This window comes from Dendroctonus ponderosae, unplaced genomic scaffold (genome assembly GCF_020466585.1).
Source record: "Dendroctonus ponderosae isolate FM_Combo_2020 unplaced genomic scaffold, Dpon_F_20191213v2 Dpon_F_20191213_9, whole genome shotgun sequence".
Taxonomy (NCBI): domain Eukaryota; kingdom Metazoa; phylum Arthropoda; class Insecta; order Coleoptera; family Curculionidae; genus Dendroctonus; species Dendroctonus ponderosae.
This window is the reverse complement of record NW_026019116.1, coordinates 2,912,137-2,938,064: the sequence shown is the minus strand read 5'-3', so window position 1 is coordinate 2,938,064 and position 25,928 is coordinate 2,912,137. Positions and strand designations below refer to the sequence as shown.

At 35.7% G+C, this 25,928-nt stretch overlaps 1 protein-coding gene and 1 long non-coding RNA gene across 2 annotated transcripts; one reads left to right on the top strand and one right to left on the bottom strand.

Annotated features, from left to right (window-relative positions):
- Positions 1 to 2,649: 2,649 nt before the first annotated feature.
- On the bottom strand, positions 2,650 to 5,258 carry LOC125505651. The gene is made up of 7 exons (XM_048669877.1): positions 5,057 to 5,258; positions 3,905 to 4,193; positions 3,520 to 3,756; positions 3,356 to 3,455; positions 3,220 to 3,309; positions 3,005 to 3,160; positions 2,650 to 2,941 (listed from the first exon to the last, which is right to left on the bottom strand). Exons 1-7 carry the CDS (start codon positions 5,256 to 5,258, stop codon positions 2,891 to 2,893), a joined length of 1,125 nt encoding a protein of 374 aa, XP_048525834.1. The 3' UTR covers positions 2,650 to 2,890.
- Positions 5,259 to 5,356: 98 nt separating this feature from the next.
- Positions 5,357 to 6,499, top strand: LOC125505670. The gene is made up of 2 exons (XR_007282327.1): positions 5,357 to 5,867; positions 5,925 to 6,499. It is a non-coding gene; the product is annotated as an uncharacterized LOC125505670 (long non-coding RNA).
- Positions 6,500 to 25,928: the final 19,429 nt, after the last annotated feature.

Here is a 25,928-nt window from a genome sequence, read left to right as displayed (position 1 = left end):
AAGCGATTAAATGGGGTCCAACCTGAGTTATTCCAAGAGAAACGGAAAAAGGTGCAATATAAAGGCTTTGCTTTCAAAGACAGCAAAGAAATTGTGAATTTTTTGATGGTCTGTATTTCTTACGATAAATTATTGCAAAATCTGAAATGAAAGGCTTTTACAGAATGCTGATTAACGTTAATAAGTACGAAAGAAGAAGCGGATCCAAGGTAAATTCGGAAGTTGGGAAAATCTGTTATAAACAAGCGGGTCTGGAACTGTAGCTGAAAAATCATCAACAGCATGAATAAGTAGGAGGTCACACAAAAAGCTGACAAAGCAAAGGAAGAATAAATAATTCAGAAAATGTTCAGGAAATATAGTAAAATGTTCCGAATTATAAGGACGAAAAAGTTAAAAGAAAGTGACTATAGACGGATTAGTTCCTGTTAATCGCAACTTGAATAATAGTAAGGGATTTTTAGGGATCATAGAACAGAGTATCCATAGACTTGGATGTGACTGGTGAATTTTAAAATCGATTAAATGAGATTCAGCTTGAGTTAGTCAGAGAAATAAAAAAAATCTGCAAAATAAATCTTGAAAGTGAAGATAAAGAAGAACTTCGAAAGGAGAAGAGGGAAGAAAATGTGAATGTTTTAAATGTTCTGTATTTATTCTGATAAATTGTTATAGAACCTAATTTCAAAGACATTCTTCGACATTAATGCCGAAAAATATTAAGAAGCAGAATAAAAATGCGGATTTAATTCACATCTGGAAGATGATGAATTATCAAAAGCATGAAGAAGTAGGAGAAGATTACCCAAAAACACCTGACAAAGCAGTAGAAGCAGAAGAAAGGGAGCAAAGAAAATGCGAATGTTTTTTTAAGTTTTGTCTTAGTTCCAATAATTTTTTACTAAACTTAATGCGAAAGTATCTGACAATTATGCCGAAAAATATTAATAAGCAGAAAACGACATGCGCATTCACGAGGAATCTGGAAGTTGAGAATACAAAAATGTTTCAAAAAATATAGTATCAATAAAACTAATTGTAATTTGTAACGAAAATGATTAAAATACTGTTACTATTGACGGAATTGCTTTCAAATTGAAAAACGATTCAATCGAATCGAAAGGACGAAAATGCGAAATAACGCTTGGCAAATGAAGATGAACGTTATGCTTCGAAAGAGAGCAATGAAAATGTGAATGTTTAAAATGTGTGGGATTAATTAAGATAAACTATTACAGCACCTAAAACGAAAGGCTGTTTAAGAAAAAAATGGAAAATGGCTAAACTTTATATTAATTTTTTTTTCGTTCTGTATTTAATCCAATAAATTGTTACCAAACCGCAACTGTTACTAAAGCAAAATAATCGATTCGAAAAAAATCTGAAAATTGGTAAAGGTTATTAGAAAACACGCGAGTATGGAGCTGAAGCTCATAAAGCATCGACAGCACGATGAAAGAAAAAAGACACACAAAAACATCGTACAAAGCAGAGGAACAAAAAGAAAAACAAAAATCGTTCAGAGGAAAAGACGCACATACGAAAGGACGATGCAACATAAACCCCAAAGTTGGAACAAGTTAAGGAGTTGGTCCTAACCAACCAAAAAAATATCGGATTGTGGCTAGTAAATGATCAGCTTGAAGAAGCAGAAATGAAGATCACACAAAAACCAGAATACTGAACTTAAAAAGGTCGATAAGTATTTTATAGTTATGCTGAAAAAGTTTATTAAGTAAAAAGAAAATGCGGATTCAGAAGAAATCTGAAAGTTGACAAAAGCTTCTAAAAAATAACCGGACGAGAACATCACACAAATACAACTGACAAATCAGAGGAAGACGAAGTAAAACAGAAAGCTTTCAGATAATAACGTAAAAATAAATAACTTGACTGGTACTGAAAATCTTCAACTATAAACGAAAGGAGGAAATGCTGATTCAACTTGAATCTTAAAGATGTAACAAGTTGATGAGGTGCTGTTAACAAACATGCCAAAATGGAATTGTGGCTGAAAAAATATGAACTGGAAGAAGCAGTACATGAAGATCACACAAAAACCAACGCCACAGCAGACAAGGAAGAAGAAAAGAAACAAGGAACGTAAAAAAATTATGCTCTATACATATCTAATGAAAATGATCGACGGGATATTCACCTGCACGTATCGGCTGGACGCCGCCCGTCCTAATTTAAAACTCAACAGTCGTCATCGTCGATAAGTATTACGAACGCGTCCTGTATACAGTGTACTACCAAGTATGACTGCAGGATATGCACCGAATTTATTTTTGTCGTATAAATAATTTTTATGTGAATCTGATATCGTATGCACAGTCGATAGCCAAAAATCGCCGGATGTCTGGCGAACTGCACTTGATAGTACCATATGCGGTGACATTGTTAAAACATGTTTTGAACGTTTATTTCGAATTAGGAGCACAAAGCAGGTTTAATGTAACATTGTTGACGCTCACAGCAATGTGATGGTGTTTAAAAACACTGCATATCAAGGCAAAAATAATTTTCTCATCCTGCAAAGACAGTAAATGGACGTAAGTACATATGCCGAGAACTTTGCAAATTTGCTACACAGCAACACTTTGGCCGAAATAGGGAAAGGACTAGTTTAATTTAAGAGTCTGTTCATAGTCATAACTTAAATTTATTAAGAGAAAATATAACAAAGTACTGTGCTGGTTCTATTAAGTTGCAAATAACTGAGTTGATAATGGATGTAGAAAGGTTGCTGCTCAAGTTCGGTGCATATATTTACTGAAAACTGTGCTTTCCCTAGTCAGCTTGTTCCTCAAGTCACATTGTGAGCTATTCTGAACAGGTATTAGGAGCAGCTTTTACTATCAAGCGAATTTGCTGCACTCCTATCAATCTAGGATGTCTTATTGATCAGAGTAAGGTAGGAATACGATGTTTTAATAATCTAAAACAAATAACCAGCACATTGAAGGCAAATACTACACTCACCTACCATCCGTTATCTCACCACTAGCAGAAGGCTGAAATTGAAGATTCCAAAAGGAATGGCATCCATGCAAAGTGGCTTTTGGCATCGCAACATAATAAGCTGCGAGTCTTTGGTAGTTGACGTGATATTGTCGTACCATCTGGCTTTGTAGACAGCGTCCTGAATATCGTAAGTCTATAGATGTAAGAGTTGTTGCATAAAAAACTTGCAGATTTAGCTGTTTGGATACTCACTTGGTCTCGGATCTTTTGCCCATTTTGGCACACTAAAAACACTGCCATCGCATAACCTATTAAATGGAGCATCGGATGGATGGAGTATTCCTAAAAAAAATGTATAGCGAAAGAAGAAAAGTGGTGGCAAAAGCACTTTAAGCATTTGAGTCCCAATGCAACTGAAGACAATTGAGGCGACAAAGGACAGTTGACCGCACACCTTCCTCGCAGCTCCGTTCAGTTCTTCTATAGTGCTTCGTACAACAAAATAATGTAGCCAACACCCATTTTGAAAGTAATTTAAATTGATTTACCTACCTGATAATATCCTGATGATACTGAATGCAAAACCGTAGCCTGGCCCTTCTAATCTCAAGTTTATCGTTGTCCAAAGCGCTCTCAAAGAGCTGCTTGAGATGGTGAATTTTGGCGATTATCAACTCCCCAGCCTCCCATATGATGTAGGTCAACGTGGCTGATGGAGGAACATAGGAAACTGAACAAAAGACTTTAGAGTTGAGGCATGCGCGATGAATATTGTAACCCACTGCAAGAAATCAGTTGACAAATGACGATGATTGTCTTTAATCCGGGCTCAATATCATCCTCAGGCCACCAGAGCGGCGTTAAAGTTCTGCAAACATCATGGATGTTGTGCTCAGCGTTCCACCGTTCACATGGTCCTAAAAGAGCCTCATTTCACCAAAGACTTAACGAAATTTCTTGTTGTGAACCTGGATCGACAATATTGATGATTCCGTAGATGATAATCCCGGTACAGCAATAGAGGAAGTAGATCCACGAGAATCGATTGCATTTATCAATAACCTGGGACATCTTGGGGGGCATTCCAAACTTTGATGTGTCAGTGATGTGGAAGAAGACGCGCGACCATTCTTTAACGTTCAATTCGAACATAATGCACAGGAACATTGAATTAGCCAGACCGGTGAAGCCCACAATGTCTTCGGATATGTCCACAGGAACATTGTCTGAAACATGTTCGGATTAAACCGGCTACGTCTAAATTAAATGATTTTGATGGTAAGGTAATATTAGCATGATAGAAGATCAAAACATAAAAAGAGATGATGAAAGCACATGTCTGGGAATAAAAATGACGAGGACATAACGAACTGAGGAAGCTATAAAGAACAGGATAACCAAAGGAGATCAAGTAGTGGGGCACTGATCTCAATATTATGGCAGGCAAACATAAGACAAGACACAGAAAAACGAATATAAGGTACCCTATTAAAACCAGCTGCTCTAAATGGCTCAGAAGTGTGACAATTAATACAAAGAGTTAAGGATAAGCTATGAACAATCTGACGGCCTCTCTTCTCTGAACGATTTTTGAAGAAGAGCCGCGCGAAAGCATAGTTTGGAGCACGTGATAAATAAGCACATCAGAGAATGTGAAAGAAACAATTTTAGAAGACATTGAAAACATCGATTAATACGGTATGGACGTGTAGGACGTATTGGGAAAGAAATACTGCCGAGGGAGAATTGAATTGAAGAGAATTTTTCAAAAGACGGTGGACTGGAATCCAAAGGCATATGAACGCTCTTCATACAAAAATATAACGAAACATTCTAGCCACCAGGTCTAAGTAAATGGGAGTCACGGGGAGCAACTGTAAGAAGTTGTTAAGAATCGAAAGCAACGGAAATTGGTTCTTGATTATTTATTCTTACGGTTTTCAGCTGAATCTATTAGGAACATTTAATATCTAGAAGTTGTTGGGCTGCCATCGAAATCTTGCATCTCCAGGAAAATAGCTGGAAAGTGAAGAYAAAATATAAGAAGCAAATGTAATAAGCAAATATGAAGAGGAACAAACTATATCGCCTTGTACTTCTTCTTTTTCATTCTTGAATTTAGGCGAATCCCCTACGCAATTGCTGCGTGAGGCTGTCGCTCCATCGTTTCTTTGGGCGCCCAACGTCTCTTCGTCCCAATGGGTCCAATGTCGCGAGAGATTCTCACAAGCCTGCGTTGGTCCATCCTGCTTATGTGCTAATTCTATTCCTTCTTCCTGTTTGCTACCCATTCATTGGTGTTCTTGACATTACAGTCTGTGCTCACATCCTCGCTTCTCGACTCTGATTCGACGGAGTATTTTCATCTCAGCTGTCTCTTGGTTTTCACTCTCCTCGTTTTGTACTGTAATTGTTAAAATGTTGTTGTCTTTGTTGCTTATTCTTCAAATAGTTTCACTCTTCCATCCATTGCCCACTGGTTCATGAGCATCTGTTTTAGTTTAATTTGCCCGTTAACAGCTCTGTGTTACCCAATTTTTATTACTACGAATTGATTAGTATTTGTGTTACCTCCATAAAAAAAATTTTATTGTGTATTTACTGCGAGTTCTATTCTTTTCAGTAAGTATATAAACTTAATCGAATTACCATGGGCGCTATTATATTATAACTGTGTGAGGTGATTTAAATTTTGCTGCTTGGACAAGCGCGTACTATGAGCTTCGCAAGTTTCCTCAAGGTTTTCCTGCTCTTTCTTCTATTCGTTCAAATAAGCCTGTCTACCAATTCAGGCGAGTTATCCGTTGCCAAACCGAGATGGTACTATCTTCGTTGTGTTGAATGTTACCGGCCAGATGCTAAGGGAGAAGCATGTGTGAAGATACCAGGATGCATCAAAAGTACGTAGTACTGTTGAAAATAATATAGATTCAGATTGTACCTTTTCGCTATTCCAGATAGCTCATTTTTCCAAAAACTAATGGCGTCTGGCTGGTTCTGATGGACGGACTCTGTAGCTTAATCTGTAAGCTACATGACTCACTTCCTCCGCGCGTTTATTCGCAAAAAAAAACGGGGAAGAACTTTAATTAAACTTTATTATTATTAACTGGACTGTTATTAAAAGCCTCAGCAGAATGTTCCGATGAGGATATTGCGCAGCGACTGTAATGTGAGCTAATCTTTGCCTTAGCATTTCTCCAATAACAGCGGAGGCCAGCATGTCATGCATTCCATCCAGCAGGAGGGAAAAGTTACAAGTGATCACAAAAACAATAAAAAAGGTCATTCTCAAGAGGAAAGTTGACATTAAGCAAGTTCAATGAAGGTCAATGAAGGAAAAACTTGGTTCAGCAAGCTGATCCGATATCTGGCAGGATATCCGTGACGATTTTGGAAAGTGGAATGATGTCTTGGGAATCAGGGGTGGGTTTTAGGTCAACCATGATTCAGCTGAAACACATGCGAAGTGGAAGCATGCGCAAATCGGTTTTAGCTGGGAAAATTCACTAAACTATTGTTACAAGTTTTACCAATTTTTTCTTTCACTCACCTATTAGATGCGAGTTAATTTAATTTATTGTCTGAGATTGAAACACTGAATTATACGCATTTCAGGAAACCACAGGAGAAATCAATCAAAATTCGATCAATGCGTTTTAGTTTACAGTATGAATATCAAGGATTTAAGAACAGTTGATCCCAACTAATTGTTTTTGCAGTTGATTTTAATGGAAGGTTTGATCGTGTGCTGTAAGCGGAGGAGCGATTTTCTAAAGCTAAAAGCAAATGCATAGAAGCTTAAATTTCTATTGAGTAAAATATGTAACTCATAAATTAGCACATGCATTTGTAAACGTTAAACTTTGCGCCTGAAAGAATTTTTTGGTTCAGTGCTTGAGCTTTCCAGTCTCCAACTAGTCAACTGTAAGAAGACTTTTTGGCGATCGGTTTTTTAAAAGTACACATGTTACAATGAGATTGAGGTTGAATTGGTTATAGGCTAGTTTTGAAAAAAGTAATTAAATCTACTTGTAACTGAGATTAACCTTAAAATGAAGAAGAAACTTTTGGATCTTTGAACTTCAAAAAGCAAAGTTTTGAACTGCGCTTAATTGGTATGAAACATTGCGAAAGTATGATAATGTTAAAACTGTGAGAGTCAAAGGCGTAACTGCGAAAGTCAACCGCGCTGAACTTCCTTCATTTGGAAGCTTGGGCTTTCATTTATGTATGAAGAAAGTATGTAACCTTTTTCTTTAACTTTACTTTTCTAGACTACTTTAAAGCAAATTTACAACTGTGAGTATGAGGCGCAATATGATAATTCAGCGACGTTGAACGTTTTTAATTGAACTGTTTGATCGCATTTATTTCTGGAGAAAACTATGAAGACTTTTTTCGAAAACCTGACACTCAAAAGTCGACTTACGCTCAATTATATTAAAAAATATCCATATCTTGCTAGTTAGCCGACAACTATATTTTCCACCCCACAACATAGCCGTGTAGAGTTTGAACTTTCAAAAATTAAACCTGCTATTAAATTCAATTTTACCGAAAAACTGCAAACGCAAATATATAACTTGTGTGTATATATAAACTGTGTGTGGTCCAAGGCGCAAATTTGGAACTCAATTGCGATAAATTTCTACAATTGCAGTTTTAGATTTCATTTATTTATGAAAGTCTCACGAGTTTTTAGCGAAAAACGCATTCTAAAGTTCAGTTTCACTCAATTATATTTTAAAAAATACTATTTCGTTGGTTGGTGGAAAACTGTATTTTCCGAAGCACAAAATGTGAGTTTGGAGTTTGAGCTTCCTACAATAATGTCTCTAATTTAAGTTAATGCTAAAAGAAAGTTGCAAAGGTATTGCAAAATATCCTATTCAACTTCCAGCATTGGATCGGTTGCGTTGCAAATTGTTGTTAAAAACACTTTTTAATATAGAAAAAACATTTAAATTTCCATATACGCCAAATTATGATATATAAATATATAATATATATACAAGTTATATTATACATACGGTTTTTGCGGTTTGGTTCATTTTTTCCTTTGCGTTTGAATGCGTGTAAAATAATTTGATGGTAGCATTTGAAATTTTTGTGAAAAATTAAAACAAAGACATTTTTTCGAACTGCGGATTTTCCGAAAATGAGTAAGATTGTTGTTATCTCACATATTGAAGAGTTTTTATTGCTCTTTCAATTGATAGTAAAAACTTTGAAATCGGCATAAAAATATTTGGGGGTCCTTTTAGATCGAGGAACAAATGCACACTGGAATAGTCAGAACGATCTCTATTTCTAGAAGTTATGTTGGGAGAAGCAAGAATATACAAACTGGAAGCTCGTCTGGGTCTTATTGTAAACTATTACCATCAACTAGTGCACAAGAACATAAAAAAAACATTGCGTAAGAAGATACATATTAAAAACGAACAAACATGTGAAATCCTTAAAAGTCTATCTTTTGCGCCACAAAGGTTACAAGAAACGTGAACCGACCTAATGAAGTATTCCATATGTTTCCAATAGTTATAATATTTAAGCATAGACAATTTGTCTCAAAATAGACTAACCTTTAACAGCCATGCTGAAGTGTAGGACACATTCGATCCAAACGAACGAATTCAGGATACGAATAAAGAGCGAAATGATGCGATAGATTTTCCAGCTGCTCTCATTTGCTCTTGAGGGATAGTAATGAAGATATCGCATAAACAACAAGCTATAGTAGAAGGCATCGGTTTTCTTGGGCTGATACATTTTGCTGAAATGGCAAATAAATTCCGGCTTTCAATGCGTGACCTTGTGCGTAATATAGATGCAATTTACTGCACGTAAATCTGAATAATTGAAACTGTGGATTGTAGGGATTTATTTTCGCATATACTTATTAAGTGCGGAATATTAGCAAATTGTATACAAGCGCTCTCTGCGAGTTCAATTTGCTGCTACATCCCTTGATTATTTTGTATGCACATTTTTATCATAATTAATATGTGATGACTTGCTTCTAACTTTTGGGTGCCAAAGGAGATTGGCTTTGAGTAAAATACGCCTTTGGCATCGCATCATAAGCCACTGTGGATCTTTGGCTGTTTTTGAGTGGGTTTTATGCCAATTGGATTGGTAAACGACATCGATTTGGTTCGATTTGGGATTGATTATACTTGTGAACTTTGCCTTAAAGCATGTGCACTAATCGCGAATTTAAAGTCGGTTTTGCATCCGATCAACGTAAAAGAGTATAACTTGCCTTAAGAAAGAAAAATGTTTAGAACCGAGCATTAAGTGCAATATTATGTCACTACCTAAATAAAATAATAAATCACCACTATTTACCCGATTTTCCTAATGGAAAGTAATATCTAGGCAAATAGCAATAATAGAAAATGAGTTCGATTAATAACGAAAAATGTGCTGCATTTTTACTAAAACAAACTGAATCTCTTATTATCAATTCAGGCTCAATCAATTTTATTGAGACATTAAATCGACAGACAATAATTTAGATTGAAATTCATGGATAGTACCATTTAGATTAATCAAATAGAGAATACCAGATTTATTGGTAAAGGGGAATTTGCATAAAGCCACTACTGACGACTTTGAACTGGGAAAATTGTTTTTTTAAGTTCTCAAATCTTATTGGAAATTGAGAGGACTACAGAACTTGTACCTTTCCATTGATTACTGAATGTCCAATGTGGACTGAATGAACTTGGCCCATCTTGGATTTGCGACAACGTTTAAAAATGTATTTTCTCCTTTTTGGTGTTAACTTGTTGATATCTGGTCACCTCATCTCTCATCTTCAACGATTTGTTCTGGTGGAGCAAAACAATAGCCAAAGTGAAGACGGTGAAATGAAACACCGCAGAAATTGAAACTCAACATATTGAGTTGAATAGTGAGAATCCAATCAAGTTGATGGTTAAATAGTTTAGCCGCATTCGTGAAATTTTGGACAATTACGATTAAGATCACCTTGACCATTTCCGATGCCAAACAAGCGAGAACTACAGCTGAAGCATAAATTATCTGACCGAAAGGAGCTTGTTGACTCCATTCAGATCTTTGCAGATCCTGATAATGAAATTCATTCCCCAATTTGCAAAGGCAAAAATCTGCATAATCCACAAAACATGAGTTTTTTGGAAAACGGTCAGTGAGAGCTTCCAAATATAGCGTGTTGCGTTCTATGTAACATTTGGACGATTTTTTCAGTTTTACTTACCTAAATAGTTTACATTCGAAACAATTTTGATTATGCTTCGGTTCTTCCACCCTTCGTTAAAAAATTATGCTTTTTACAGCGTAAAAATGAGAATAGTATATTGCAAAAATTATTTTCAGCTGTAATTGTTTTTTACAGCCGAAATGAATCAAATTTAGCCGATTTTTTTTTTCGGAACTAAAGCCACAGTCGTTTGGCGTTGAAATTGTGCCAAGTCTTAGTGGCACGAGCATCTAAGCCCTTTTTTTAGTGAGTTATTCCTTTGTTGTATTAAGTCTGTGTCGTGCCCAAAGGGTTCGGCACAACAATCACATAGAACCGAAATTACTTCAACCAAACAAATATTCACAAATCCAAAATAAAATGTATTTCTTTGCTAATACCGCTGAAGATTGAGCTGCTGGCTGAGAGTATGGTTTTGTAGAGAAAGCACTGATTCCTAGAATAGCGCTTTCAAATTGCCACCTTTCCCAGCGGTGTAGGATTTCGTTCAAGTATCAACAGCCAAAAAGTGATTAATTATATTTGGAACTGCGGTAATGATTCTAGTAAATATTGCAGATAACTGTGTCAACAGGGTTATTCTATCTTCGATATATCTTCTGTTCAGCTTAGCATTTTTCCTTTTCCCGTTCAATTAGTATAAACCTTCCTTTGGAAAATGCATTTCTTGTTTTACTAATCACTATTTCTCAAAAGTATTGTACAATTCAGTACTACAGATTCCCGATCCACCATCCCAATGAGATGAACAGAAAACGTTTGAGAACGCTATTTCGGCGTGAAAATATTATTACGGATTTTTCATTCGATTTGCTGGTTTATTTGATACTTCTACTTAACTGGAATAAATCGAAAGAGCTAAAATAATCTAAGCCGCAGTGATAGCATTAAAAAATATAGCTCAAGTTCACTTCCACCATAAAAAGTCCTTTCTATCTGGACTAGTGCAAGTCAGAATTCGGGGAAGGGGACGATAAGCTGCATAACAAAAAGTCAAGTTTGTCCTAACTTTGGAACTTGATACATTCTGATTGCTTCGAGCGACTTGGGTTCTGTTTGAAGCATTAACTACATAGATCCATTTCTACAGGGTGGCAAATAAAAAAAATGAAAATTTCGGACAGTTTGGCATGCTCCTAGATGGACAAAAATAAAGTTTTTTTGGGTCCCGACATCAAAAGTTTAAAGATAAGCTAACTGTCTTGAAACTGTGTTTGCATCTTTCGGACACTTTCCTATTTACAGAGTTGTCTCAAAAAAATAACTTTTGGTCTTGAAGCCATACGTCTATTATACTCGTATATCTTTATGCTATTAGTCCGATTTTCGCGAGCTAGAGCTCATGTTAAAGCTTAAACTTGGTGGTGACTTAAGACGAACATCAAATGTTCACTTTCACAAGAGTTCACTTTCAAACATTTGGTTCATTTATGCAACCCGCTTTATTGAATTTTTTCAATCAATTCGGCTGTTGAGTTTCGTTTAAAATCAATTTAAGAGAAAACCATTTCTGACTCCAAGGCTAAAAAGGTGATTTTTTAATGGAAATAGCTTTAATTTAGTCAACAAATTCGAAAACAGTTTTGAACAATGTGTTTTTCTTAACGATTGATGCTGGAACCCAAACATATTTATTTCTGTTCAACTAGGAACATGCCAAACTGCCTAAAATTTGTCATTTTTGCATTTGCCACCCCGTAGAAACTTTATCTAATGCACCAATTTTTCGTAAAATCACGCAAAAATTTGCTTGGTCGCAGGTCCAAAATTAGTCTAAATTTTTCAGTGAAATGTTGATTTTGTTGGGCAGTTTACAATGATTTTACATTTGTATGATTATTGTACAACCATCGTACAACAGTTTGTAGTTTTACCGTCTTTAACTCATGTATTTATTTATCGACTTGTGTTTATTTCATTTCTAGTAAAATATCACACTTTTCTGAATCGAATAAGGGAGCTAAAGATTATTAAAAAAACATAATACCTTTGATCAGTTGTGTCTGCCATTTGTGCGGTAGAGACGCTTATATTTTTTTAAATAGGAGAATATGCCAAATATTGATTTTTTTTCTTTCAGGAACTCTTTTTCTAAAACCTTTCCTCCACTCCATCCTCAATGGACCAAGATTGCAAGTTCAATAAGATGTTTTCCAATAAAACTAAATATAATAATAAAACTAAACTTTCCACTAAAGTGTTTGGTTTTGTTTCAGGTCTTCTCTGGATATCATGGCCACAGCAGAAGTTATGGTAAGAAACTATTTTCTTCCGCGAATTAACTGTGAGAATATAAATAAACCTTGCCTTGAAGTTGATCCAAATAAGGCTGGTGACTGGTGAGTAAAATTTGAGTCTTTTTATGCCCCTTTTCTGGGGATCTGCATGGAATAGGTGCAAAGTCACAAATATTGGGCTTTCACCCAAAATGCCCCAAATTGTAAAAAAAATGCTTTAACTTCTGTTAAGCCATTTATTGCACCATTGGAATACTCATTTACTTATGCATTCTATTCTACCATTAAAGCGAGTAAAGCAGCAGTATTCGAAGTTCCTCCGCAGGAAACTGAGTGCGAGTGTTTTGCTTCCAACCCAATTGTTAAGCTATTTTTCAACTTTTATCAGCTTGTATTTGTCTGTAAAGACTTACTTTCAAGCTCTGCTTTCTGAGAAAAGCGTAAATATCGCGCTGTTTCAGTGCTGATATTACCACCATCTGCTTGGGAGACTTTTGCATCCTGGGCAGCCCGCCAGATCATCTTAACAAAAATTTACCATTTATGAGGTTTGTTTGCTGATGTGTTCTCAGACAAGGAATCCAAGCGCCAGAAGGCACAATTGAAGTGTTGTATTCAGTACCATCAGCACATTTTCAAGTAAGAACTTTGAAATTTGCTCTAAAGGAAAGGAAGCAGAAAATTGGGTCTTTCTATAATAGATTCAGCAAAGAATTGAATAGTGTTAACCAACTGATGCTCGTATAATCCTCATTCAGTTCAGTCATTTTTCCGAGCTGCATTGGATCGCAATTCTGAAGATAAAAAGCTTGCGTATAAATTGCATTTTCCAGAATAGTTTTTTTAGGAATACTCAGTTGGTGCTTTGCTTCGTCTCATGGGGTAGACTGCAGCCGTTTTTCTCCTCCGTAGCAAAGCTGTTTTTGTGGCTTTTTCAATTTTTTAATTTTTACGTGTTTTGCATAAGGAGATTTGTGCGTTGCACAATCAAGTTTCTAGGATTTTCGTTAAGAGTTTTTCGCAACAACGCTGCCATAAAATTTTGAACGATAGTCAGTGAAAGGTACCTACATGCACTTAATTACTTTATAACATTGTGTATTGATTTAATTGGTCATGATGCCATGATATACGCCAGTATATACAATGCAATGTTCGATGTAATTTATTGCAGAACGATGTCGATAATTTATTGAGACTCAGAAAGCTGCTTGGGGCCCATTGCTCTAATCTTGATTGGAAAGGATATACATAGAAAAGTACATTTGGGCCGAAACTGAATTTATTTTTTATCAGCTCTGCAGAGGATTGATGGATTAGAAGTTGTTTAACCCAAAAACGTTAAAGATCAGAAGTGTTTAGTTTGGGAATGAGTTTGATCTGACTTCTGCAGTCTGCTGAGTAATTTCTTTGAAGTTCGAGTGAAAATTTTAATGTATTCTATCGTTTAGGTCTAGAACTAAATCGTAAATAAATCCGCTTCCAAAACTGTCTGTTCTTGTGTTTGTCTTTTCTGTATGATATGGATAAATTATTTAAAACGTTCAGTTACTGATTCCTTGTGATTAACAAAATCGATCGAAATCTTAGTCAATTAATTTAGTTGCCTAAACTTAATTGACTTTGTTGATTTTTTTGAAAATAAATTTGATGTGTTTTTTATGAAATTTCTTCTGGCTGTTGCTTGTATTCTGAAAGAGGTACCTTGTTTGGTTTACCTGGTATAGGTCCATTTTAAGGTTATTAAATCTGAAATGATCAGTTCCACTGCTTCGCTATTTCTTGAAAGCTGTTTACATACTAAAAACTGTCCACTGTAGAAGTAGTAAATTAAATGCTTCACTAAAATGTAATTTAAGGTAGCGCGAAGTTCCCTCTATTGAACTAACTATTGGCATTCAAACTTTTCAATTTTTAAAGAAAATATATATTACTGTTTTGTTAGTTTCCATGATGATGATTTGAGGGATTTTGTAAAGCCTTGAAAGCTGTGGGATGATTCCATCAATTGAATCGTTGTAGACACCATTCTTGCAGATTTTGTAATGTTTGCTCATTAGTTCTGATACATCTGTCCATTGATCTTGACTGATCAACGGAATTATCAAATTTGCCATCTGATCTTGATCATATTCAGCTATTTTTCATCTTGTTTCCTCGGCCCAATATAAACTCATTAATGGAATATTTGAAACTTGATTTTGTGGCGATTTTTATAATCCTAAACTTTTAGAACAGTATCAAGATTCTTTAAATACGTTTAAATTCTACTGCCTTTACGACTTCCACATTCAACTACTTTCGACTGTTTCCAGATTTCAATGCTAGAAAATAAGATATGCCATCAATATGCTTTGAATATATTAGTTTCAGTTGGAAACTGCAGCTTCTATGCACCAAATCTAAGACCCAATATTGTTGCCTTCATTTCCGAAACTTGATGTTCCGGTTTTTTCATGATGTTGTCTTCCATTCGTTCCTTTGTCTCTTAGAAGCTTAAACTGCAATTTCTGGATAACATTTTTTTTCTATCTAATATGTAAATGGGTTAACAAACAAAACTTAAAAGACAATTATGTTTGATGAAAGCCCTGAAGAAGGCGACAATAAATCGGCGAACGCTTCGTAGCTAAAAAAGTTTTTCTTTTTTCACCACTGTGCAAACCGAATCCCCACGAAAGAAAAACCTGCTTTCACTTATGGATTTTGTAAGATTGCTGTCTAGTTTTAATATATAAAGTATATATAGTATTTAGTTTGATTTTCCTGTGTTCACTTAATCAATTTTTTGTTCCAATATTTTTTATGGAATTGATGTTAGTTTGTACTTTGTCATATTTTATCGTTTATCTCGTTAGCATTACAATTTCCCGACTGGTTAATTATTTTTTTTGGCGACAAAGTCTGCTTTCTTTCTGCTTACTATCCAATGTCGCCTAGCACGTTTGTAGGGATCTTTCAATTTTATCGTCTTAATTTTTTGCATTTAATCATGTTGAACTTGTGCTTCCCTTTTAGTACTTTGTCGATACTTTGATTTTTTGTCAGATGGGTTTTCCTTTCTTGCACTTTTTCCTGCTTTTCTAGATGTTTGTTTTTGATTCATGTATATATATTTAAAAAAAAATACGGATTTCGAGTTTCGATATTCTCATTTTTGATGTGCTGTTTTCCATTGGCTTGGTACTGGATTTTACTTCATTTTACTCTTCGCCACACACGATTTGTCTAAAGTATTTTGCCACTTGAAATTCACTTTGCTTTTAATATGCACTTATATCCTTTTCCGAACTGATCCTTGCGTTGAGTTCAAGATTTGGTTTCTGATTCGTCCCCTTTGTTCATTTTAGCCTAGACATATTTTCACTCAATTTTCATTTGAAAAATAATACTTCGGTCTGTTTTTTCGTGGGAAAAAAATATTTTCAAAATATAATAGTTTAAAAGAGCTGAAGCTTTTTAAAACTTAAACCTAGAAGATGGAATAAATCTGATTACGAGCTTTAGAGAAAGGAACTTTGTTGGATAAACTGCGAAAGAAGAAACATGGTGTTTTCATTCAATTTATTGGGCCATTATTCATTCGAATTAATCCAAATATGTGCTAAAATAGTATAAAATATTTCCTTCGTTACCATGTTATAAGAGTGCTATGTATTCTATGAGAATTTCCTTCCAAAAGTCATCCTCATATGCTGGATTTGTTCATCAAAGTCAGATAGGAGTAAGCAGTTTTTACAATCTGCAAAAGAAACGCTGTGTAAAGTTTCCCCCAAATTTTAAAAGCAGGTTCTGACCACAATTAGCAGGCTGTAGCTGAAAGATCCGAACAAGTAGCTGTCCATTAAAATGGGTTTCTGGCTGCGAAGCAAAACGAACTGAATATCCTTAGCCAGGCTGGAATCAGCCAAGTGCCAATCGGAGGCGTAAACGGCATGTCGGACATTGAATGTCTAGATCAAGAAAAACTTGCAGTCATTTGCATAAAAGCCACAAAAACAGCTTTACTTCATCCAAAATAGTTTGCCCAGTTTCACAGAGGAGGAACACGGCTGCCGTGTACCCCATGAGATGTAGGAACGCGCCAACTGAGTATTCCTATAAAAACTTTTCCGGAAAATGGAACTTATACCCAACCCTTTTACCTTAAGAATTTGCGATCCAATGCAGCTGAGGATAATGGCTGAACTGAATGAGGATTGCCCGAGCAACAGTCTGGTAATTCCATTCAATTCTTTGCTGATTCTATTGGAGAAAGACACCATTTTCTGCTTCATTTCCTTGAGAGCAAATTTCGAAGTTCTTACTTGAAAATGTGCTGATGGTACTGAATACAACACTTCAATCGTGCCTTCTGGCGCTTGGAGTCCTTGTCTGAGAACACATCAGCAAACAAACCTTTTAGATGGTGAATTTTCGTTTTGATGATCTGACTGGCTGCCCAGGAGGCAAAAGTCACCAGAGCAGATGGTGGTAATATCAGCACTGAAACAGCGCGATATTAACGCTTTTTTCATCAGGCAGACCTTGAAAGTCCTTACACACAGATACAAGCTGATACAGGTTGAAAAGTAGCTTAACAATTGGGTTGATATCTTTGTAAGGCCACCAGAAGGGAGTAATCATTCCGCAAATTTCATGGGTTCCTTTTTTCAAATTCTGCTCATGGCAGGAAGCTGAAATGAAGCAAAACACTCACACTAAGTTTCATGTGGAGAAACCTCGAATACTGCAACTTTACTTGCTTTAATCGCAGAATAGAATGTATAAGTGAGTATTCCAACGGTGCAATAAATGGAATACCAGATGGCAATGCGTTCAGTTTTTTTAACCATTTGGGGCATTTTGGGTGGTAACCCAAACTTCTTGGTGTCAATGATATCGAGCACACAAGAAGACCATCGCTTGGCCTGAAGTTGGAACATTGCACTTACGAACATGCAATTGGCTACTCCAGTGAGTCCAACAATGTCTTCGCTAATTCCCACGGGAATACCATCTAGAATCTGTCCAGTGGGCAAAAGTGTTGAAGTGGGAAGGTTTCAGAAGTACCTTTCAGAGCCATAGTACAGTGAAGTGCACACTCAATTGACACAAAACTGGTGAAGACACGAACCAGAATGGACGTGCTGTTGTACCATTTTTCTGCCTGATTGGGCCAGGGATAGTACGAGGAATACTGCAAAAATCTTAGGGTGTAATAGAAGGGCTCGTTCTGGTTCGGAAAATACATCGTATCTTTCCCGTGTCGGGCAACAGTATAAAATGCATTATCTTTGCCGTCAACTCTTCGTTTCGTTATTCAATTGCCAGACATTACTATCAATTATTCAAATTTATTATGGACTCGTTTATGGGCGAAATATTCAAAAGCGCCGCTATGTGATTTATTATCAGGAATAAAGCACCTTTCGGCGTTGTTTATGGAATCCCGTTAAGTATTGGGATTGTTTCTAGTGTCTCCAACTAATGCGTAGCCTATAGAGAATCGGTATTTAAATTGGTAGATTTTTATGTAAGTAGCGGGTGAATATTTGAATTTGCTGGAGGCAAGCGGGCAGAAAAGGAATGAGTGTTTTTTTTTATGAACTTATATAAACAAGGGAATTTATAATTATGTAAGGTTTTTTCAAAATTGATTAAAATTAGTAACTAACTGAAGTGGTCTGGTCTTGTGTTCTACTTGGACGAACGTTTGGGTGTTTGAGAATTTGGTAAAAGTGCAATATTCGAACGAGATCCAAGTTTGGTTCAATTGACTTTTCTGCTTGTAAACATGTTTTCAGAAGCCAAGCGCTTCTTCTCGAGAATTCTTGCGTTTTCCTGAAGATCCACCTATTTTTTATTGCGTCGCATCTCGATAAAGATTGTGGAAAAGAGCTGACATCGCAGGGGAATTTCCCGAATGTCAATAGCGATGTTGGGACCTTCTAAAGTAACGCTGATGCTTCTCAGGCTCCTCTAGTGTTTCCTGTGAGGGTTTTTATTTTATGTGCGTTTTTCAAATCCTCATTAATGAGGCTTCCTAGATAGAAGCAAAGATCGAGTCTTTCGATAACATAATGGCTTATCAGTAGGCGACTTTCCGTTATGTCAACTTAAGCTGAAGGTAGCAGGTGTGGGACAATGATGAAAAAGTCGCTATTCAATTATTTGATGACGTTTCGACCTTTATTGAGGTCTTCTTCAAGATTGTTTGGTCATACACTGCAATAGGAAAATTGTCCTGTTTCTGGAGGAAGCGAGCTTCTCCTCTATATTTCACCACGGTCGCAATAACTCTACTGCTTCATGCCCATAACTGTTATGGATGTAGTCAAAAAAACATTCTTTGTCCCACATCTGCTACATTCAAATAAATTTTCCAATTGGGACCCAAAAATCGAAACGAAATAGTTATTTTAACTTCCTGATTTTCATTCTGGTTTTGTTTTTTTTTTACTTTGAGTTAAGTAAATATTTCAGACCCAGCAAATATGATAAAAACTAATTAAAAAATGCAATTCCAGGAAAATGTAATAAGTGAAAATACTTAACTCTACCAGCAAAGTGTGTAATGAGCGCCATCAATCCTTCATCAAATTGTTTTATAAGTTGTTTCATTTGGATGTTACCTGGTGGAGCTTCCTGATTTACCTTTTTTTTTAAACTACTCCTAGTTCTGCAGTGTTTCGCCTTTATGTCAAAGCGCGCTTTTCTTTGTTTTTCGAAGAAATTGCTTACCCGTCGTCTTTTTTAGGCATTCGTGAAGTAATTTCTTCCTGGCGTTTCGCACGCATGAGCATCTGCAGAGGTGGTTTGCTTGTAAACGCAAACTGCACTGATCAGTTTGAAAACTGCTGAACAGAAGTTGCAATTAAGATCTTTCTTTTTCCTGTGAAACTTCCAGCTGTGTTTCTTCTGTGTGTTTGATTATCGTGAATTTCTCTACCGCTTCCTTGGACTAAGCGCCTCGAACTCCTAACATCAAAATTAATGGTTTTGTACCTGATAGAAAATGTACTTTTTTGGTTTTCTTTAATCATATTTGCGTTTCGTTACTTTCTTGCTCATCTTTAATTTTTCTCTGCAGCTCTTGTTTGCTTTAAGAAATTATTCCTTGGTTCTTTCGACATTTTTGTCTATTTGGTTAATTCTCCGTTTTATCCCCAGTTGCTGTTCATCCTTGGTTTATGCAGTTTTAGTTCGGCCTCCCTTTTGACTATTGATTTGCCGCTGTTCAGACATCTTTCACATGCAGAATCTTGTGGTGCACGTTTAGTTTTCCTGATTTATCATCAAATCCCTTCAGCTGCCGCTAATAGTTCGTTAAGCTCATTTTTGCTTGATAAAACTTCTTGCCATCTGTAAGTTTACAACTGAATGTTTCCTACTTAGGAATTGTCTCTATTGAACTAGAAAACCTGTGGTTTTTGTGATTTATCGGCAATTGGGACGAAAAATTGCAAGATGTTTCTTGACTACAACTTCTCTATTGAGATCTTTAAACAACGTGTGTAGTCCAATAATGGCTCCAAATTTATGATTTCTAGAATAATTTGATTTGCAAATACAGACGCAAACATATTCATTAGAAGCCCCCAAATTTGCGAAATCTAAGTGCTCTTGTACAAATTGTGAAATTTTGAATACTAAAAATGAAAGAAAATTGATTTTCAAGGAGAACATTTTCAAGAGCAATCACTGCCATCAAGGAATATATCATATCTCGTATTTAGCACAGTTCTGTTGTAAAAACTTGCGTGAGGTCGGAAATTAATATTTCTATCTTCTGCATTAATCGCAGCAATATAAATCATCCTCTGGGCTCATTTTTTGCCATTTCGGGCAGTAAATGCCGGTCAAAATTCGTACCGACTGAACGCTCCACATATTAAGTGGTTCGTTGTGTATTTTTCATCCGAGCATTTATCATTCTTCGGTGCCACCACCGAGAATTCATTACGATGGTACCGTTGGCTTTTTTCCTCAAGATAAAGTTATTATTCCACAGGCAATTAGCAAATCTCAGAGCTGAGAACCGGACATCACTGAAAAACTATCCATTTTCAATTCCCATGCCTTTTTCCCCTGACCATTAACAAGGAAACAGTACCGCTTTATGTTGGTTCCGATGACGTTACAAAGCGCATCTTATGCAAATTCTAGCAAGTAATGCTTTTTGCGGAAAACGTTTTTTTTTGCGTGAAAGTAATCAACGATTCGGGACAGTTTGAGGTCAACTGTCGAGACCAACAGTCAATAGATAATTTGCAGCCAGGATTAATCTTTCCGAGATAGTGTTTGATGTTGAGCAGGGTTTCTAGATCTTGGTGTAAAGATACGAAACAAGTTTTCATGTTCAGTATTGCCAAACTTTCAGTTTTTCGTGACTGTAATTTTTTCAAAACGCAACTTTTCATTATCAAAAAGACGGATTTGCAATCCTGAATCCTTTAGGCATGATTTAAAATATCTTCAAGCACAATTAGCGCAAAATTGTATAATGTTATTCTTGCTGAGCAGCCGATTTCCTCTTTAAATTTGTGAAAGCTGATTGCAATATCCTCAATTCTCGTAAAATTTAAAATTATTTTTTGTTCATTATGCAAGGTTCCGCTTAAATAAGAGCATTACATTAATATTATCTATTTCAGGGCCAAAAACTTTGCCAAACCGAACCACATGGTGTGAAACTTGGTATGCCATATCTGGAGCAATGCCTAAAGGTTTTTTGGCTTTTGTCGCAATGAGAGCCGCTTTTTTCGGTCAATCGGTCTGAAGATTTACTGTTGAACGTTTTTGTATCGCGAAATATTTCATCGACATCGTCAATTCGTGACAGTATTTTTGATCAAGTACCTACTAATTTTGCGAGGTGGAAATTATTGGCCGTACGCGTTTTTGTTACAGGCTGCAAAGTGCTCTTTTCCATTCGTGATGCCGTTATAAGCGTGTGAAAATTCACAATTTTTAGAGCAATTGAAAGATGAAATTTGATGGATTCTTATTTTCTGTATTCAACACAACTCTTCGGCACTAAGTAAAAATTAAAAAAAAAATTGAAAGGAAAGAATTGTTAATAAAATCTGACCAACATAATACATTTCGATATGAGCATGGAGCTCTGCAGAGTAGAGCTTCAGATTAGTAAAGAACTGGGTCTTTAGGACGATGAAAACCGAATAAATTCAAATGCTCCCATTCTCAGTTATTCTTAGATAAAGTTCTCGGCATCACGAGTAATGTGGAAGGTAACAATGTAAAGATTGCTGAAATATTTGCATTGACTATAGAAAAAATATTTAAAATGGGACAAAATAGTGTGTTTGAGTGAACTTTAGTCTAGAAGTTTGTGAAAGTAATTAACTAAATTGAAACGAAAAATGCAACAGAAAAATGGTTGGCTGAAGTAAATTAAGAAGGAGACACAGAGTTCTATTACCTAGGACAACTGCAAATCAAAGATCTATCATCAAATTGAACATAATACAAACTATTTGTTAAAGTTTCTCAAATGTTAAAGTTTCTCCATTTAACAAAGATGTAAATTACGTACAATTTGGCTTGGGATAAAGGATTGGTTATGTAGCTACACCTAAGAAAAAAACTCTCACATCTATAAATCATTAAATATACCCAACGCTGACTAATGTGGACAAAAAAGAAACATTCGTGAGCTGTTTATGCTGAGCAAAAAGCATAACAAAATGGAAAAAAGATTCAAAAACATTGAGAGACAGAACAGGAACTAGAACTTCTCAAACTGCGCTTGCAACCGATTATTGACCAAAAAACGTTAAATAAGGAAAGAATTAACAAGAATCTAAAGAAACTCAGTGACAGCGTATGGTTCACAACATAACTGAGCTACGCAAGCAATGAACACTTCATATGATACAGATTAAAAGCCAGTGAAATGGGTGCAAACATTTAGTTTAAATATAAAAATGTTCGCTTAAAATCAATTCAAATATAAATATAATAAAAAATACATAAGCTTATGAACAGTACAAATTAGACGAGATAAAAAGTATTTTTATTTTAATTGTATTGTCAGTTTTATATTTGAAATGACTGAATGAAAATGAACAAAACATCTATAAAAAAAATTTAAAACATATCGTGTAAATGTTGATCGGAATTGATCATACAAACCGTTATCTTGTTTTTTTTTATGAACAGTTTATTTCGTGCTTTGTGATTTCCGGTAGTTCCGCTGCTCCTTGGTTGACAATGGCTTTTTTCTCTTCAATATTTCTGGATCTTCTCTGTTATTTTCTTTACTTTGGGTTTTAACGGGATTTTCGCTTTGTTTGTTGTAAGTCGCCAATTCTTACCTTCTTTTGAATTTTTTCGTTGTCTCCACTCTTAGTTTTTTTTCTCAAAACTCATACTTTTATTGCTCTCAATAATAAATTCGATCTGTTCTTGGCTGTATTTTCTGGGATCCTGCCTAACAGCTTTGGATATTTCTTTATTAATTTTTTTGTGGTTCATCAGCTTTAGTGCGCGTTTCGCTTTTAATTTTCCTTCTCCTCTGCATCAGTTGGAGGGTGTTTTGACTGAGTTTCTATTTTTTTTTTAGAATGAGGACAGACTTTGTATTTGCTTTTGCATTGACTTTTTATTTAAGTCGTTAACGTCCGTTTGTGCTTCAGGGTTCCTAATTAAGTCGGCAATATATTGCTGGAAACAGTTCGCAACTGACGGTCTCGCTCATGGTCTTTCTTTGTTCGTATTTTTGATCATCTTATATATTTCTTTCGTTTAGGCGTATTTATATTTTACCATTCCATTCTGTGATCGCTATTAGTAACAAACCTGTTTAATGCTGTGATGTTTTTGACTGTGTGGATTTTGTCTGTGTGTGTTTTTGATGATAATGAAGTATATTTTGTTCAAAAACCAATAACTCCTCTCAACTGCAAAAAGGACAATGCTAAAACATTATAAGAAATTTGATCTGAAACGTTCTAAAAATAAGTGTAGCATGGTTACTAACGGGATTGAAACCAACTGGCACAAAAATAAAAAAATTGTGAAACTGTATATTCTGCACTCTGTCTCTTGCTAACGAACACAGCATTGGTAGTTTCAATCTCGTAAATTTCTGCCTAAAATGGTTTTATTGAAGATGTTTTCCAAAGGTGTGTAATTTGAAATTAATTTGCGTTTGTTCCTCAGTTAGTATTTTACATGATGCTAAATTACTAAGGAGAAGCTTTTATTCGCTTGCAGACAGGACAAAGCAAAAAAATAAGTTCTTTATTAAAGTTTCAGTTCTTTCGCATTTCCAACCTTTGCTACTTCAGTTTTCACAGTTGTTTTATTTTGCTCTTTGGTTGCCTTTACCACGTCGCTGTTCCTCATTCTACTCGTAAACCCGCGTTATTTTACATTAGAAATAAGCTTTAAACCACGTGGTTTCGCTTGCGTCTGCTGGTATTCGTTTAAAATGGCAAATAACACTGATAAAATCAAAATAATTCGAAAAATTAGTGCTCTTATAACCATCTGCAAAATATCGGGATGGAAAGTGCAGGATTGTCAAAAAGTTTTATTGGGAAAATTTCAGGAGGCAACGCTTTGAGACGAAAGGTTTGCGAAACCAATGGAGAAAAGATTCAGGCCATGATCTAGTGTTACGTCAAATAAAAAACATAAAAAAAATACCTGAAGGATTATTTGATAGGAGAAGTTAAGGTGCTTATTTAGGACAAGTAAAAATGAAGCAGTTTTAGAGAGAGAGAGCTAAAGAGCTGAAGATAATATTATTTGTACTGAAGAGAAAGCAGAAGAGATGCGAAAAATTACTAAAAGAGGGAATTGTGAAATGTGATATCGGTTTGCTGGCAAAATTGAACTTCGGCGCTTGATGGGAGGAACAGGAGATTTGGAAAATGGAAATGGATATTGAACAGCACCAAGAAGTATGATGAAGGAAAGCGAATTGAATAGATCAGACACCATAGAAGAAACTATTTTCCAGCGGTTACGCAAACCTGCTTAAAAATTTCGTGCTTGCACCAGAAAATCTCAACATTTGCCTGTATTGTTCAATGCAAAGTTCACTCCTTACTCCTGACATATTTGAACTTTTTTGAATTTATTACCCTCTTTATGCTGTTAATAAGGGGCATTTTTGGGTGATTGTCGACAGGGTAATGGCGTGTTATTTCGAGACATTTTCCCGCGTATTGCCGGTAAATTTTCGCAAATTGTGTTGATATTTGCAAGTTGAACGGTATGCGTGTAAAAGCTTAGACTGGCAAATCGGAATATTATTTATCACCAGGAGTGTAGGTGAGGCAGACACTTCCACGGCGGTATCGCAGCCGCGACAAATCACTTCTCGGGACAGTTCGCACGACCCATGACCTCTTACAATAACCATTGCCAATTGATGCAATTACCCGGACCCATGGAACCGCGATGGATTGCCCTACGCCACATAATGGTACTGTTTCTATATGGCGATCATATCTTAATATAATAATTGTAGTCTTGTTGCTTTAATAGACACTCGTTACTGGGCTATTGTTCTTCTTCCATTTAAGCAAGTCCGGAACGGGACCGTTTTCGCTCCATTATGGACGGTCTGGTTGCGTGCGCGACGAAACTCCATCGAACGCTCATCTTGCAAAAAATCATACTTTTCTCAATAGAAACTCTCTTTTGTTCTTCTAATGAGCCGCGAAGAAAACCATGTGTATTTGAGTCCATTACTGGCGTCATTTTTCAGGGGGAAAAGGTTAAAGTAAATAGTTCAAGTAGGTTCAAGTAGTAGTGAGAACTGAGATATTTGGAAGGAGCTGCAAACGACGATTTTTTCTACAGTTTTCGCGGCAGCAACCCTTCACAAATGTTATGATAAACGCAAAGAATTCCTTAAGCGTGATGCTGATCTTGTTATACCCAAAGGCAGACAATGGAAATGTTACATCCATCATGAGTAAGACTAACTAAAGAACCGTGCCAAGTCTGTGTTGGTATTTTTTACAAACTTCTTTTTGGGTATTTCGCCTCAAAAATTCTTGTCTTTAAAAAAGACATAATTTCCTCACGTCTTTTATTACAGATTGATAAATAGTGCTCCTATTTCGCAATAAGAACGAATTATTTATCAAAAGTAATCAAGAACTATCACCTAGAGGGTATCCTGCGTCACACTTAGGCTCAAGCTGTAATAGAAAATTCCAATTAGTAGAGAAATTAATTTGAAAAATTACCTTGACGTTTCGATAGCTATTTTCTGCTATCGTTATCAAAAGAACCTAAATGAACCTAAAAAAGAGTATGTTAATAAATTGTGTAACAAAAGTAGGATAATACAATATATGACAATTCGCTCTGATAATTCAATAATTCAATTTGCACAGACCAATTATCAGACCGAATTTTCATATATTGTATTATCCTACTATTGTTACACAATTTATTAACATACTCTTTTTTATGTTCATTTAGGTTCTTTTGATAACGATAGCAGA